Source organism: Mycena indigotica, assembly GCF_014461135.1.
Source record: "Mycena indigotica strain 171206Taipei chromosome Unknown Mind.scaff0007, whole genome shotgun sequence".
Classification (NCBI taxonomy): domain Eukaryota; kingdom Fungi; phylum Basidiomycota; class Agaricomycetes; order Agaricales; family Mycenaceae; genus Mycena; species Mycena indigotica.
The window spans coordinates 3,006,440-3,020,728 of NW_023503006.1; the positions used below are offsets into that span (position 1 = coordinate 3,006,440).

Sequence of the window (14,289 nt, forward strand, 5' to 3'; positions counted from 1 at the left end):
CAACCGCCGCCTCCAATTCCTCCTGTCGGCTCGCAACCGCATCCTCCCGTTGGAAATCAACCTCTTCCCCCAACTGATGCGCCGGCATGGTTCCACGATCTACACAACGAGTTGATTAGGATGGAAGCGGGCCCGCAATATCACCACATGTTGCGACTGCTGGGGCAACTAGAAAGGGCCTATGGCTGGATAGACAAACAAGCATCACTGTCTAATGTTGATCGACCTAGCCAGGTTGCGGCTTGGTTCAAACGAGCTCGGAAGTGGACGGCGGCCAACGATGACATTCGTATTAAGGATGTGGCTGCTTTTGCGACCCAATGGCGGCGTGGTGGACTCGACGCCAGCCCACCTGGCGCAAGGGACCCGCCGGAGAACTTTTTGCGGGTGGCATCGGATGGTCGAAGTTGGGGGAGATCTTGCGTTGCCAGGCAAGAGCGGAATGTCAGTCATCGTTGCAACCCTTGGGTGGTGGGGACATGAGCTTAGTTTAGCTAAGCTGCCCTTGTCGGTTGTGGGAGGAGGCAACTGCGGAGGTGACCTGGGTGCTGGAAAATCTTGTCAAAGATGCTCCAACAGAGATTATCCGACTCCGTGCTGACTGGCAGCAGCAGGAAGCTAATGGACAAGGCAAGAAGGGAAAACGTAAACTGTAGTGTAGTCAGGGTTGTGTAAATAGTGAGAATGTCGAGTCAAGTTGTGAAAGAATTCGTCAAACTTGTTTTTTTTACTGGGACTGATTTAAATTGTTTCTGCTCTGTCGTAAACTGTAGTTGTGTGTAAATAGTAAGAATGTCGAGTTTGTTTGTTTTGAAAGAATTCGTCATGTTTTACTGGGACTGATTTAAATTGTTTCTGCTCTGTCGAATTCGCGATTCAAATCAAAGGTAGTCAATTTTTTAGACGAAGAATAAGAATGATCATGGCAGTCGTTGGGCATGCTCGACTATTGTTTGTAACATCAGAAGTGACCTAAAGGGTAAGAGATTGGGACCAACAAACACAATTTGATTAACTGTGATCGCCTGACTGGCACCCGTGGTCCGTGTGATTGCGCTGGTGACGGAGTGATATATCACCTATTTGGCAGCTGCCAGAGCCTGGCTGCTCGCAGAAGCTTTGTAATTGAATGGCCTGACAGCTGCCGGGTCATGTTTGATATATATTACAGCTATGGCTCTTATTTTACCAACATCAATGTCCGCGAGCAGGCCCAGACTGCTGTCGATATAGTCAACGAACTCTGGCCGCAATACGAACACATTTTTGTGTATGACAACGCGACAACCCATCGCAAACGTCCCGATGATGCCCTCAGTGCCTTGAAGATGCCCAAAGCGCCGTCCGGCTCCAGCGCTCGCCATCCCGACGCCAATATCGTGGGTAAGCGCAAGAAGCGTGATGTCGATGGAAAGCTGGTCTATAATTCCGAGGGAAAAGTCATTCTCGAGGACGTTCCCATGATCGGAGCAAAGCTGCCAAGCGGTGAGCCTCAAGACCTGTATTTCCCTGTGGGACACGCAAAAGCAGGCAAATTCAAGGGCATGCAAATTGTCTTGGAGGAGAGAGGGATCGCAGCTGCAAAGCTACCCACCCAATGCCCCAAATTCAAGTGTGCTGATACCTCTGACAGCGCGGCATGCTGCTGTCGTCGTATTTTATTCAACCAACCCGACTTTGTCAATGTCAAATCCATGCTCAAAGTAGAGTGCGAGGCACGAGGGATTCAAGTTCTCTTCACACCACGATTCCATTGCGAGCTGAACCCCATTGAGATGGTTTGGGGGTATGCTAAACGTCTTTACCGGTTGAATCCCGAGTCAGGTAAGCAGGAGGACCTTGAACGGAATTGAAGCTATTGACGGTGTCCCACTGTTGTTTATGCGCCGGTAAGTTGCTTCCTAGTCATTTGCATATTTATGAATGCTGACTTCTTTTAGCTTCGTTAACCGGTCTCATCGCTTCGCGGATGGGTATTTCAATAAACATCTCTCGGGACCTGAAGCTGCATGGGCTGCACGGAAATATCATGGCCATAGGACATTCCCGACTGAAGTTCTTGACCTGCTACTCAAGGCTAAGCTGTAACTCAAATATCTCTGCTTGTAGACATTATTATATTATGATCTTTGGTAAACAGTCAGCTTGAATATGAGGCTACACGTCTGAAAAATCTAGGCCCAAACAATCGACACGTTCCCTCAATCCACCATTTCGACGCGCACCCTCCCAATTAGGCAGTGGCGTTTGACGGCATGTGGCGTTCGTCGAGCATGGATGTCAACTACCTTAGCCTTTCCACCTGACGAAGTAGTTAAGACGCTTATACCTTATCCTGGCATCCAAGATTTCCTTGACCTCCCATTCGGGGACTCCGTCCTTTAGTTCGGTGGGCGGTTCGTCGTAACTGGGTCGTCCATCGAAGGGGTCGTCCTTAGCAGGTTCGAGCTTAACAACGGGGAAGACCGGGTAGAGCTTGGAGTAGCGCGGGGGGAGGTCTAGCTTGTAGGCGCCCTTGCTGACCTCTGTGAGCACCTTGAACGGTCCGAGGCACTTGTGGGAGAACTTCTCGGATGGCTGAGTCGTCCTAATGTCAGAGGCGTCCAGCCAAACCTTGTCACCAACTTGGATTTTCGGAGCGTCTGAACGTCTCCAATCATAGTACCGTTTATACTCGTTCTTGGCTTTAACGAGCGCGGCCTTTGCTTCGGAGACACTGTTCGCTATCTGATCGCGAAACTCGTTCACTGACTCCAACTCTGAGCGGGCACCCGGTTCGAAACCCATTCGGGGGAGCCGACCAGTGTCCATAATGAAAGGTACCTGTTGAGTGGAGGAGTGAGCGTGGTTGTTATAGGCAAACTCAGCGGCAGGGATAAGCTTGTCCCAGTCGTCTTGTTGGTAGTTGGTGAAGATCCGGATGTACTGCTCAAGCTCCTGGTTAACGTGTTCAGTCTGTCCGTCGGTCTGCGGGTGGTAAGCCGTGGATGTGGCAGGCTTGATACCAATTAAGCGCCAGAGTTCGCGCGTGAAGTCAGCGATGAACTGCAAACCACGATCCGAGATGTACTTCTCGGGGGTTCCGTGGTGCCTCCAGACATTCCGATAGTACAACCGGGCGGCTCCGACTGCGTCTACCGTCGTATGGCACTCAGTGAAGTGAGCGCGTTTGCCAAGAGTGTCGACAACTACCATGACCGCGTCGTACCCATGAGCCTCGGGGAGCTCGATGATGAAGTCCACCGTGATGGTCAGCTCATATAGTTACTTATATGCAAAAGATGTGGGCTGAGGCCCAGGGCACCATTGCAAAAGATGTGGGCAAGGCCTTGAGAGTCACTTATGTCACACTCTTTAATTCATTGTTTAATTATTTTAAAGCTTCCTAGGAGGGTATAGGTGATGGGATCAATGCATTCTATATATAAGAACCAATGTGGAACCATTTTTGATAGAGATCACTGAATCTGATGTTTCAGTGATCTGGCATCAATGGAATATTAATAATCATCAATTTCCTTTCCCTGTGTTATTTAATCCCTAGTACTATATAACGAATCATCGGCCTGAAGAAAAGGTGACTCAGCTTCTCATATATTATGTAATATTAGTCATATCTCTTAAATTGACTCTTTAATTGAAGAAATACATTATGCCTAGGCTGGTGCCCACATCTTTTGCAATGGTGCCCTGGGCCTCAGCCCACATCTTTTCCATAGAAAGGGCTATATAGGGTGTGATGGTGTGCCAGCGTTCGGGGGGACTTCAGTCGGATGTAGCTCTCCGTGCGGGAGCCTTCAGAGGGCCTTCGTGCGGCAGGCACAAGTCGCAGGTCACAATGTAGCGTCCGATATGGCGGGACATCTGTGGCCACCAGTAGTTGCGCGAAACCAGCTCTAGGGTCTTGAACCACCCGGCATGTCCGGCGACTCGCGTATCGTGGCAGAGCTCGATGATGCGCCTCCTTAGGTCCCTGTCTTTGGGGACTATGACCTTGCCATGGAAGTACAAGAGATCGCCCGAGACGACCCACTCGTCCGAACATGATGAGCGGGGGCCCCGAACTTGACCTCGGACCTTCAAGAGTTGCCGGGACACAAGCGCGACGGGCTCTTCTAGGTCAGGCTCACCGGATAGCGCTTCCTTGATGTCGCGGACAAGTTTGAACCCAGGCCCAGAGACAGTGACGGTCTCAAGCGCGCGAACGTGGAAAAGCTCAGGGTGCAAGAGGGTGACGTCCGAGTTGTCTTCGGAGATGCCGTGGTCAGGCCGACGGGAGAGGGCATCAGGGCGGCCCATCTGGCGACCGGGGGACGTGGTGTAGCGTGAAGTCGAACCGAGAGAGGTACAACGACCATCGGGCTTGCCGGGCGGTTGAGGTGCTGCGCCTTTCGGAAGTACTCCAAGTTCTTATGGTCAGTCCAAATCTCAACTGGGTGCGCGGCACCCTCAAGGAAATGCCGATACTCCTTGAGGGCGCGGATTATCGCGAGCATCTCCTTGTCGTGAATCTCGTAGTTGCGCTGGACATCATTTAAGCTCTTGGAATAGAACGCTACAGGGTGCCACTTCCTGTCCAGGGCGGATTGTTGTAAAAGAACCGCCCCCGTTGCATAATCCGAGCTGTCTGCTTCAAGTCGGAAAGGCCGAGAGTCGTGCGGGATCGCTAGGACGGGTTCTGAGAAGACCGTGTCCTTGATGGCTTGAAAGGCGGCGGCTTCGGCGTCCCCCCAGGTCCACTTCTGGTCTTTCTTGGTGAGCGCAAAGAGAGGCTGCGCAAGGGCCGAGAAATCCTGAATGAACCTGCGGTAGAAGTTAGCAAACCCCAGGAACTGCTGGACGTCCTTTTTATTTTCGGGCGGAGGCCAAGCGGAGACTCCGGCGACTTTAACGGGGTCCATTTCGACGTGGTTGTGAGAGATAATGACCCCCAGGTACTCGATTGACGATTTCTCGAAGTCGCACTTCTCCTTGCGAAGGTACAACTTGTGCATTCGGAGTCGCCGAAGGACCTCCCTGACGATCTCACGGTGCTTACGGAGGTCCGAATGCGTAATAAGGATGTCGTCAAGGTAGATCATAATGTCTCCTGAGAGGATGAGGTCCTGGAAAATGTCATTCATCATCGTTTGGAAAGTCATGGGGGAGTTCGTCAGGCCAAAATACATCACCAAAGGTTCGAACAACCCTCGGTTAGTCCGAAAGGCCGCCTTCCACTCGTCTCCTTCTTTAATCCGGACGTTATTGAAGCCCCAACGAACAACGAGTTTAGTGAAATAACAGGCACCCTTGAGCCTGTTGATAAGGTCATTAATCAATAGGAGGGGGTACCAGTTCTTAATCATCATTGCGTTGAGGGCGCGGTAGTCCTGGACAAACCGAAGTCCTCCGTCCTTTTTCTTGACGCAGAAGACGGGGGAAGCCATCGGGGATTTCGAAGGGCGAATACGGCCTGTGGCAAGTCCTTCCTCGATGAACGCGTCGAGTTCGCGCTGTTCAAGGGGAGAGATCGGATACACCTTGCAGTTAGCGGGTTTTGCGTCGGGGACAAGTTCGATAGCGTGGTCCCAAGCCCTTCGTTCTGGTAGTGTATCGAAGGACTCCTTGTCAAAGACGTCTTAGAACTCCTTGGCCCAGTCCGGAATCTCTGAAGGCGGGGGGGCCGAGTTACGGGCGAAGGCTTCTGCGAGGCGTTGGGACACTGTACTCCCAGCGCGGATCTCCTCGGCTGGGCGAAAAGAGGTGTAGAAGATGCGGTCGCCGTCTTCAAGATGCTCGTCGTCGTCGAGATCTGGTGAGGGACTCGGAGGGTCCGAAGTAGCTCCGAGTTCGTCGTCAACATCGTCTGGGCCGGCGATATTGATAGCGCAAACAGTGGGGAAGGCGCCCGAGAGCAAGCACAATTTGAGGAGTCGGAGGCGCCGAACCTCAGCGTGCTCGGTCCGTTCCTCGTCGCGGCAAGTGGAGCAGCTTCGGGGGCAGCGACTTATTTTCACCTCTTTCGTTTCCCAGTTGATCTTGGGGTTGTGTTTCTTGAGCCAGGAGTATCCGAGTATCAAATCCTGTTTCCCAAGGTGGGTTACAGCCAGCTGAACGCGTTCAGAATGCCCGTTGTACCGTAGGGACGAGGTCCGCGATTTGAGGAATAGATCCAGCGTCATTGGGGGTACCGTCAACGTTGTAGACCGGAATGGGTACTGAGAGATTTCAGACTAGCACATTGTTTCGGTTGACGTATTCTGTGTCAATGAAGTCCGAAGTCGCTCCGCAGTCGACCAGGCCTGAGAGGGAGAGTTTGAGCGCATTCGCAGTGGACTCAAGTTCGAGGGGGAGGTGGAGCAAGTTAACCCCAGGGGCGGCGGAGATGGTATAACTGCCAGGTAGCTTTTTCTCCCAGGTAAGTCGGTCACCCGTAGGTGTAACATTTAGGCTAATCTGCTAGCAACTGCTAGAATAGATGTAGCCTACAATCCTAGGAACTCCTGGCCTAGCAACTGCTAGCAGTTGCTGCCCTAGGTTGCTCACCTCTCCATTGCCTGCCGTTGCCTGAGCCCCCCGGCCAGACGGCAACCTGATGCTAAATAAATAAAACTGATGCATCATCCAAGCATCACCTAGATCAATTAACGCCAGCCGCCAGCGCAACCATTTCAGGCAAGCTTATTCAGCCACTACCAAGATTGCCAAAAAAGGATTCGGATTTTTATTCAGCGACTATCTCCAAGTAGACTAACCCTTTGCTCCAGTTCTTCCAGCCCCAATTCACGCTCCTCTACCATGAGCAGCTGTCGGTATGTATCCAAATCAAGCTGCAGTACCGTCTCCACTGCAGCCTTTCCTGGTTTCGTCCACTCGGCCACGAAACGTTCTGCTATCCATTTGTGCAAAGCCACCTGTCGCCTCGCATAAGCAGCCAACCCAGCCGCTACTTCCGGTACCACCTCCCGACCACACTCGACGCGTTCTTGCCACGTCCGCTGTGCCGCCCGCAAGCTTCGCAGAACGCGCTTCATCTCCTCCCGAAGTAATCGTACTTCTTCAACCCAACGGTCGGCGTCGCGCCATTGACTTGGCCCACCTTACTCGCACAGCTAAGAGCTTATCAGTAGCTTGTTCTGATTTGTTATTCGATGAAATACCTGCATGTAGCCGTGTTGGTTCGTCCGCCCCTCCAACCGTTTTCCATATCCATGACACAGCCCCGCTTGCAGAGGTAGAAGGCTCGTTCCCACCTCGCCGGGAAGCACCCACTCGTCCTAATTGCAGTCTGGACGCCGCATCGCTTTCCTCCCTCGCCTCGCACATTATCGCGGTCCTCGAGCTCCGCCAAGTCTGGGCGATATTGAGCCCCCATAAGCCGCGTCAGAGCCGCCCTCGCCTGTCGGTATTTGGTCGCTTCCCTTCGTATTTGGTCCGTTACGCGCGATATCAGTGTGCTTGATCGAGTTGATGCCCGTTGGCCGACTGAAGTGGAATTCCGATAGTGAATTATATGTGTCTTGGTGTAGAGCAGGTCGCGCATCTGAGATAACGCATCTCCACACTGAGCTTCCCGCAGTTTAGCCTCCAAGGTCGATAGAGCGGCCCGGCTTGCCCTCCCTCGTTGGGCCTCGGTCAAATCGGATGGTAGCCATAGCTTGACATCCTCAGCCTTGGTGGGAGGACGATCAGTGTCCCGACATTCTTCTTCGGCTTGTTGCAGCCCTGAGACGCCAGGCATAAAGACCTCCTGTTGGTTGCGCAGCGTCTTCAATTTCTTGAAGAAGGATACTCGAAGCTCTTCGATTTGAACCTCGCGTTCGGCACTAGGGCTCGTCGTCCCACGGACTTCGTTTTTAATGCGTCGTCTGACAAGATGTCAGTACTGGCAAGGAACAAAGGAATAAGCACATACTTAAGATCCTCCAGATGTAGTAATGCCTTGACGAAGGCCGTCGCAGTCGTTGCCCCCTCCAGAAAATCACCACGACCTTCCCGGGCTTCCTTCAGCTCTGCTCGCTTTAACTTGGCCGCAACCTGAGCTTCGGATGGTCCAGCTACGCATAGTTAGTTGAGCATAAGAATTTGAAGCGATATCGTACCATTCTTTCCTTCAGCGACGATATACGGGTTTGGTTTCGTCTTATCAGCTTGCCAGTCCTTCACTAGCTGCATCCACTCGTGTCGAACATGGGGTTCCAGGCTGCTATCGACCTCCATAAACTGCGAAATTTGTTGGTCACGCTCAGCAACTGAGATGATAAGTGTCAGACTGCGGGTCGGGCCGTACAAGAACCTCTCCTAAGAATGCGCGCCCGGAACAGAACAGACGGATAGTCGGGCCCGCGAGTACGGCGGGCGGGGTAGATCGAAACCGAAAGGGCCCATGAACTCGGTCCCTTGCCGAGGTCGGTGGTCGAAGGTTCGAATCGGGTCGTGTCAGGCCCGATGAGTCGATAACGCCTTCTTGCACGGAGTAAGGTAGTTCTTCAGACGATCTAAGCGATAGAGTACAGGGTACACTATCGCGCCTTATATACGCGGGCCCGCAAAGGGGGTGATCGGACACCCTGACCTCTACTCCTCCTCCTCGCTCCCGTTCCTGGCCGCAGAGGGGACGATCGTACGTCCCTTGCGGGCCAGGCGCTACTCCTAACCTCCTAGCACTCCTCCCCAGTCCCCTTGTGTCGAGTTGGGCTCGGCGACGGCTCGACGCGTCGTTCTCGGTCACGTGCTTCCCACGTGTGCGTTCCTCCTACTGGGGCGCATGTTCCCCGTCGTCACGTGCTGCGTGCTACGGGCCCGCGATAGCCCGACACCAGCGCCGGAGCGGACGGGCCGGGTCTTATCCGTGACAATAAGCTTGCGCGCTAAAATTTGAGCTATATTGGCGTCAATCTTGCGACTATCAAGTGCCCAAAAGAAACTCACCCTGCCCCACGTTCTTCTCAAAGTTCATGTGGTCCACTCGATCTTCAATGCTGTCGTGTCGATTCAGGATAGGCAGTCAGTTTTGCTAGCAAAACCTGGGCTACTGGTCAAGGGTGTTACTCCGCAAAACTGGGCAAGCCCAAACGGGATGCTGTGACAGGAAAATGTGACATTCAATCAATTGTGAATATCTCAATGAGTTTGATAGCTATGACTAAGCTATTACCAGATATGGAAAGGCAAATCACCATTTCTTCAGGCCGAAGACCCGGATAAACATCTAGGTAGGCTTGTGATGCAGGGCAAAGGTATACATCCTAATTGGGTTGAAATTGATGTATCTTGACAGAGCCATCAAAAGCACTGATGTCAATCAAAAATCGTTCCACATCAATTACTTTATCTAGATGCCATCCATTCCATCATTAATATCATGATCTAACACCTAAATATGAATAAAATAAGTTTTCAAAAAGTGTGACATTTGTGACCCTTGGGCAGTCCCCCAGGTTTTGTGAGTAACACCCTTGACCAGTAGCCCAGATTTTGCTAGCAATTCTGAGTGAATGAGCTGGTCGATTGCCTTGACCCATCTCCTTCGTCACAAAACTGCTCGGGTTCAAGATGGACCAAGTCCGCTCGATAGCTTCGCCATCTGTACGACCGACGCCCACCGTGTAGGACAGCGAATTTGTGACTTGGCAACTCTCTTCGTGTGCTGCTGCATGCCAGACCGGAAGGGCGAAATCGATGTTGAAGGCATCTAGGTCAGGCGGGATATTGGAATTTGCAAGGATGTTGACAACTTCGCTCACGCAATCGTTGCTTCCATTGACACGCGATGTCGTACGACACTACCAAACACTTGACTCGAGTGTCGTTCAGGGCATGCATAAAGATGTAATCCATATTCGCATAACTATCATCTTAATTAGGCCATATATCATCAATTCTAGCGTGGACCTGCTTACCGTTCACCCTTCTGCAGATCGCCCAGCCCCCAGCGCGAAGAACACCGTGCCTGGCGCATACACATCCGCCCACGCCAGATACTCAAAGGCCTGTCGTCAAACGAGTTTCTTTTTGCATCAAGGCCGCGAAAGCAATACAGGTACTGATCTCAGAAGGAATGAGACAACGATGAAGGCAATCGGCAGACGACTCACATCTTCTTCGGCGACATAATCTCGGAGATGTTCTCGGTAAGGTTCGTCGTCTACAAAGTAGCCCCAACCCGATCCAAGAGAAGGATCCTGCCGTTCGTTTGCTCGAATGCGGTTTTTTAAGCGAAAATTTGTGTCCAGTGCCAGCATCAAACTGTAGAGAAATCTAGCCATCGTGTTAATAAGATTGTTCCACAGTTGAGTGATTCACATACTCGTCGTTTGGCCCACAATTCTCCCATCCTTCAGGAAGATTGACACCAGGGCGAGGACAAGCCCAGCAGCAAACAGCCAGTCGGCCAGGCTCCATTGGTTCTACGACCCCCCCGGCCTGGGAGTTCCATGGTTTCTTTTCGTGGCCGACACCCGCCCGCTTCAGACAGAAAAGAAAGGCATACTGTCTGGCCATTCGACTGAAAGATCTGTATCGATCCTATATCAGGTCAGCACGGTTTGGAGTGCGAGAGCGTAAGGACCCACTGGAACCTTGCCTAGCTTGGTGGGATCAGTCAGCCGCTCCAGTGTTCCCACAAAGTCGTTGGCGCTGACGTTGCCAACGACATTGAGCGTTCGGAAAAGATCTAGCGCTCGAAAGGTTGCACAGGTGCCGAGCTCGCTGACGGTGGCGGGATACCAGCGATTGGCCATAAGTTTGCGCGACCAAGTCGTACTGCAACGAGTTTGAGCATCCATACAATCTGAAAGTTATTGTGTGTTAGACCCTGTGCAAGTAATCGAACGAAAAGTCTTGCCTGACATCCAATGTAAAAACCCCGGTGGTGTCGATGACCACAAGAGCTTGAGGCGGTCAGGGAAGTGAGCAGGGGCCCCCTTGATGGCCGAGCTGGTAGGTCATTCGTAAACTCTGTGGCGACTCGTCCTTCAAATGGAGTCCATGCAACGCGACTGCTTCAAAAAGGCTGCCATTCCATTCCTAAACAAGACTCTTCAATAAGAAAGAACAATAAGAGGAGCTGGTTACTCACCTTGACGACATGCAAGGGGTGGAGCACCTCCTGCTCCGTCAAACATGAGTGGCATTGCAAAAAAAGACCACATTCTCGACATCGAAAGAAGCGTGTCGATGGACAGTCGTTATTGAGAGGTGTTTCACAGAAATGGCAGGCTGGTGCGATGAGCTCTGGCCCAAGACCGTCATGCCGCAGCAGATTGTCGAGGAATAAGTGCGAAACGCGGCGCCAGACCTTCATAGGCTCGTCCTGGTCAACAGTCAGATCTCGCCTGGAAGAAGAAAACGAGTCGTCTTACCGAGCTCTCATATCGTGCCCGTTTGTGGCCCGCCACTTCATCCTCCCCAATGATGTGCTCGTGGACGACCTGCTCTTCGAAGTCCTCGGAGGAGGTAATCGTGTTGGCTACAGCCGTCAATTCCTCCCCGGCAAGCGGCTCTGGGGGAAGGAACTGGGCATATTCGTCCATATCGCAGCAAGCGTCTTCAAGGCGCGCGCGCTTTTGGGGAGCGACATTGGAGATGGTGACAAGGGTAGCATCGGGGGGCGAGATGGTAGTTAAAGTCGGCGGACGGATTGGGCCCCGCGTCGTGGTAGACAAAGGTCGCTGGGTTCCTTTTTTTGCGGCCCATGAGACGACAGAAGAAAAAGAATATGGCAACTCACTCCGACCAGACTACTCCTGGAACGCAAGCGACTAACAAGCGACTGTGGCTCGCTCAGTGTTGTTCGCTGGCACATTGCTGGCTGAGCGTGGTTGCCAAGAGGCGAAACGTGTCAGGCAACGATCAATATCACTAACGACATAATTCTTGGCTAATTCTCGGTGTCATTCGTTGCAACAGCAGCCCCCAGCCCCTTCTCCTCCGACTGTGTTGGGGTCTTTGGCCCAGAAGAACTATGAGTGGTCAGAGGCCCTCTACAGTAGCTAGGTGAGCAACTGTACTTCCTAGTCCATTGGCAAGCTATGTCATATGAAACAGGGATACGACCGCCTAACTGGAGGATCACTGCGTAATCTATATTACTGTAGATCTCCCCGCATGCCAGCCCGACTTCTCCTATTCGCTCGCTCAAGAACGCTGAAAAAGCACCAGGACTACGTTGCGTACCGTGTTCGCGACTGTCGTCTTGTTGACCGCGTTCACGAGTTTCGTCTTGCGAATTCATCGGTGTCAAAAGGCTTCCAGTTCCAGTGGGAGGCAAAACCCGCTGCTTTTAATGGTTCAGTGGAAGTATCCGATAACATTTACAAATTGTCATGGGTCGGTACTCAACACCGGATGATCTACAATACTCAACACCGGATGATCTACAACTTGGCGCGGATGGCCGCGAAAGTTCGGCCTTTCCGGCCTACATGGAAGGTCCATCTGATTTCGATGCCCTCGCGGTTTAGGACGAATGTTGGTTGGGTTGGTGGACGTTGCGTCTTTGGACGATAGGCCGCCGTGGATTTTGGGTTGCCTGTGGTTGCCCGCGGCCAGGGAGGAAGAAGAGGCGGGGGTGCTGCTTGTGGCATCAGTTAGACCAAGTTTGACATAAGATAAGACTGGAACGAACATGAGTCCATGAAGAAATGCTTGCTGGTGTGACGCGTGTGGTCACCGCATGCTTTTATCAAGCGCGTAGCCAGCTTGATTGATTTTGAGCCCTCATGTCAACCCCCACTTTGTCGCTGTCCAAGGGACGAACGGCGGAAAAGCCATTCACGGAAGCCCACATCGAGCAGCTCCTATCTCGTGGTGAGTAGAATCCATTCGTTGGGATTAGTTTGTACTCACACATCTCTCTCTGCCAGCGCCGAAGAGGTCTTACGAGTCAGACGATGAGATAGAGTTTGTGGAGCATAAAGGTGCGCACCTGATTACTGCTTTCACGCGACGTGATTCCCCACCAGCTGCACCCTCCGAAAAACAAGCACGCTGTCAGGGGAACCTCCCTTTCAGCCCGGAATCGCCCTGATTCCGACTCCGGTGATCGCATCACCGCCATCAATCGCATCACCGCCTCCGCCTGGCGATCCCCCTGGGACCTGGCCTGCGACATGGCGCAGGCATACTGCATGGAGCAACGATCAATCTTGGCGCGTCAAGAGCGCAGTATATAGTTCAGCTACCTAGCAGGCGGACCCTTAGAGTTTCTTCTCTTTGGATCCTCCCCTGCTAGGACCTTGACCTCAGGCCTCCAGGGTTGCCCTTACAGCAGAAGAAACTCTCTACGGGATCAACCGGACAAGATTGCCAGGTTCGGCGCTGACTCAGGCTCAGAGTCCGAGCCCACTCCGCCCTCGCCACCGCCCCTGCCACTTGTCCCCTCCTCCTCTGTCACCCCTGTCATCCCCGCACCTGTCATGCCTTCCGGAGCTACTCCTGACGCTGGCACTCGGCTGGATGCACTTGAGGCGAAAATCGACCGCCTAACTGAGGCTCTTGCTCTTCTTACCACCCAGGCTTCCGCTGCCGCTGCCGCCGCTAATACTGCTGGCGGACCCCAAACAACACCACCTCCGGAGACGTCGATTCCGACTTCGACTCCGGTCCAGGGCGACTCCGAAGCCCTCTTTGGCGACGTCGACCTCGCCTCAAAATTGGTCCTGCGACCAAACCCACCGTTTGTCTTCAACGGCGACCGGAAACGCGGCCGCGCGTTCCTATACGCGGTCAAAACCCTACGCGACTCGCCCCCGAGGCCTTCGTGGTCGGAGAGAGGCGCGAGGAAAAAGGCCGTCCGGTACGCCATGTCGTACATGGCAGAAGGACCTGCTCAGCAATGGGCAGAGCGCCACGGAAACAAAGTCCCGTTTCCGTTTCCGTCCTGGGGCTCGTTTGTCTCCGAGTTTCGACTCCGGTTCGTCGAGGAGAACGAGCAAGACCATGCCCTCTCCAAACTGGAGACTTCCGCCTATCACATGGGTACGCGGGACGTCTACCAGTACACTGACGACTTCGAGGACCTGATGGACCTTGCCGGATTTGAAGACGCACTGGTCAAGGTGACCAAGTTCCGCCACGGACTTGACCCCTTGATCAACAATGGAATCACGTTGATAAGCCGCAGTCTGGGACAGACCAGGAAACGACTATTTTTGTCGATTTTGTTGCTCAGCGCACGTCTCAGAGTTGACATGAGTCCCGAATGGTCAACTAGGGAGTTACCTGCACAAGAACATATCAAAATCCAGTCAAATCCTATCAAATCGCTCATAGTGATTCCAAAGTCTTGACTAGGAAAAGTTCGCAGAG

At 52.8% G+C, this 14,289-nt stretch overlaps 3 protein-coding genes across 3 annotated transcripts; 1 reads left to right on the forward strand and 2 right to left on the reverse strand.

The window, feature by feature from the left end:
• Nucleotides 1-1,151: 1,151 nt before the first annotated feature.
• MIND_00872700 (uncharacterized protein) lies at nt 1,152-2,088 on the forward strand (the record flags this gene model as incomplete). Its single annotated transcript, XM_037365386.1, has 3 exons — nt 1,152-1,778; nt 1,825-1,889; nt 1,941-2,088. 3 exons carry the CDS (start codon nt 1,152-1,154, stop codon nt 2,086-2,088), a joined length of 840 nt encoding a protein of 279 aa, XP_037218628.1.
• Nucleotides 2,089-7,079: 4,991 nt separating this feature from the next.
• Nucleotides 7,080-8,154, reverse strand: MIND_00872800 (CxC2 domain-containing protein; the record flags this gene model as incomplete). Its single annotated transcript, XM_037365387.1, has 5 exons — nt 7,080-7,091; nt 7,140-7,256; nt 7,304-7,847; nt 7,895-8,036; nt 8,082-8,154. 5 exons carry the CDS (start codon nt 8,152-8,154, stop codon nt 7,080-7,082), a joined length of 888 nt encoding a protein of 295 aa, XP_037218629.1.
• A 1,809-nt stretch (nt 8,155-9,963) lies between these two features.
• MIND_00872900 (CxC2 domain-containing protein) lies at nt 9,964-11,785 on the reverse strand (the record flags this gene model as incomplete). Its single annotated transcript, XM_037365388.1, has 7 exons — nt 9,964-10,029; nt 10,077-10,239; nt 10,289-10,506; nt 10,554-10,743; nt 11,037-11,293; nt 11,343-11,651; nt 11,711-11,785. The coding sequence occupies 7 exons, from the start codon at nt 11,783-11,785 to the stop codon at nt 9,964-9,966; spliced, it is 1,278 nt and encodes a 425-aa protein (XP_037218630.1).
• Nucleotides 11,786-14,289: the final 2,504 nt, after the last annotated feature.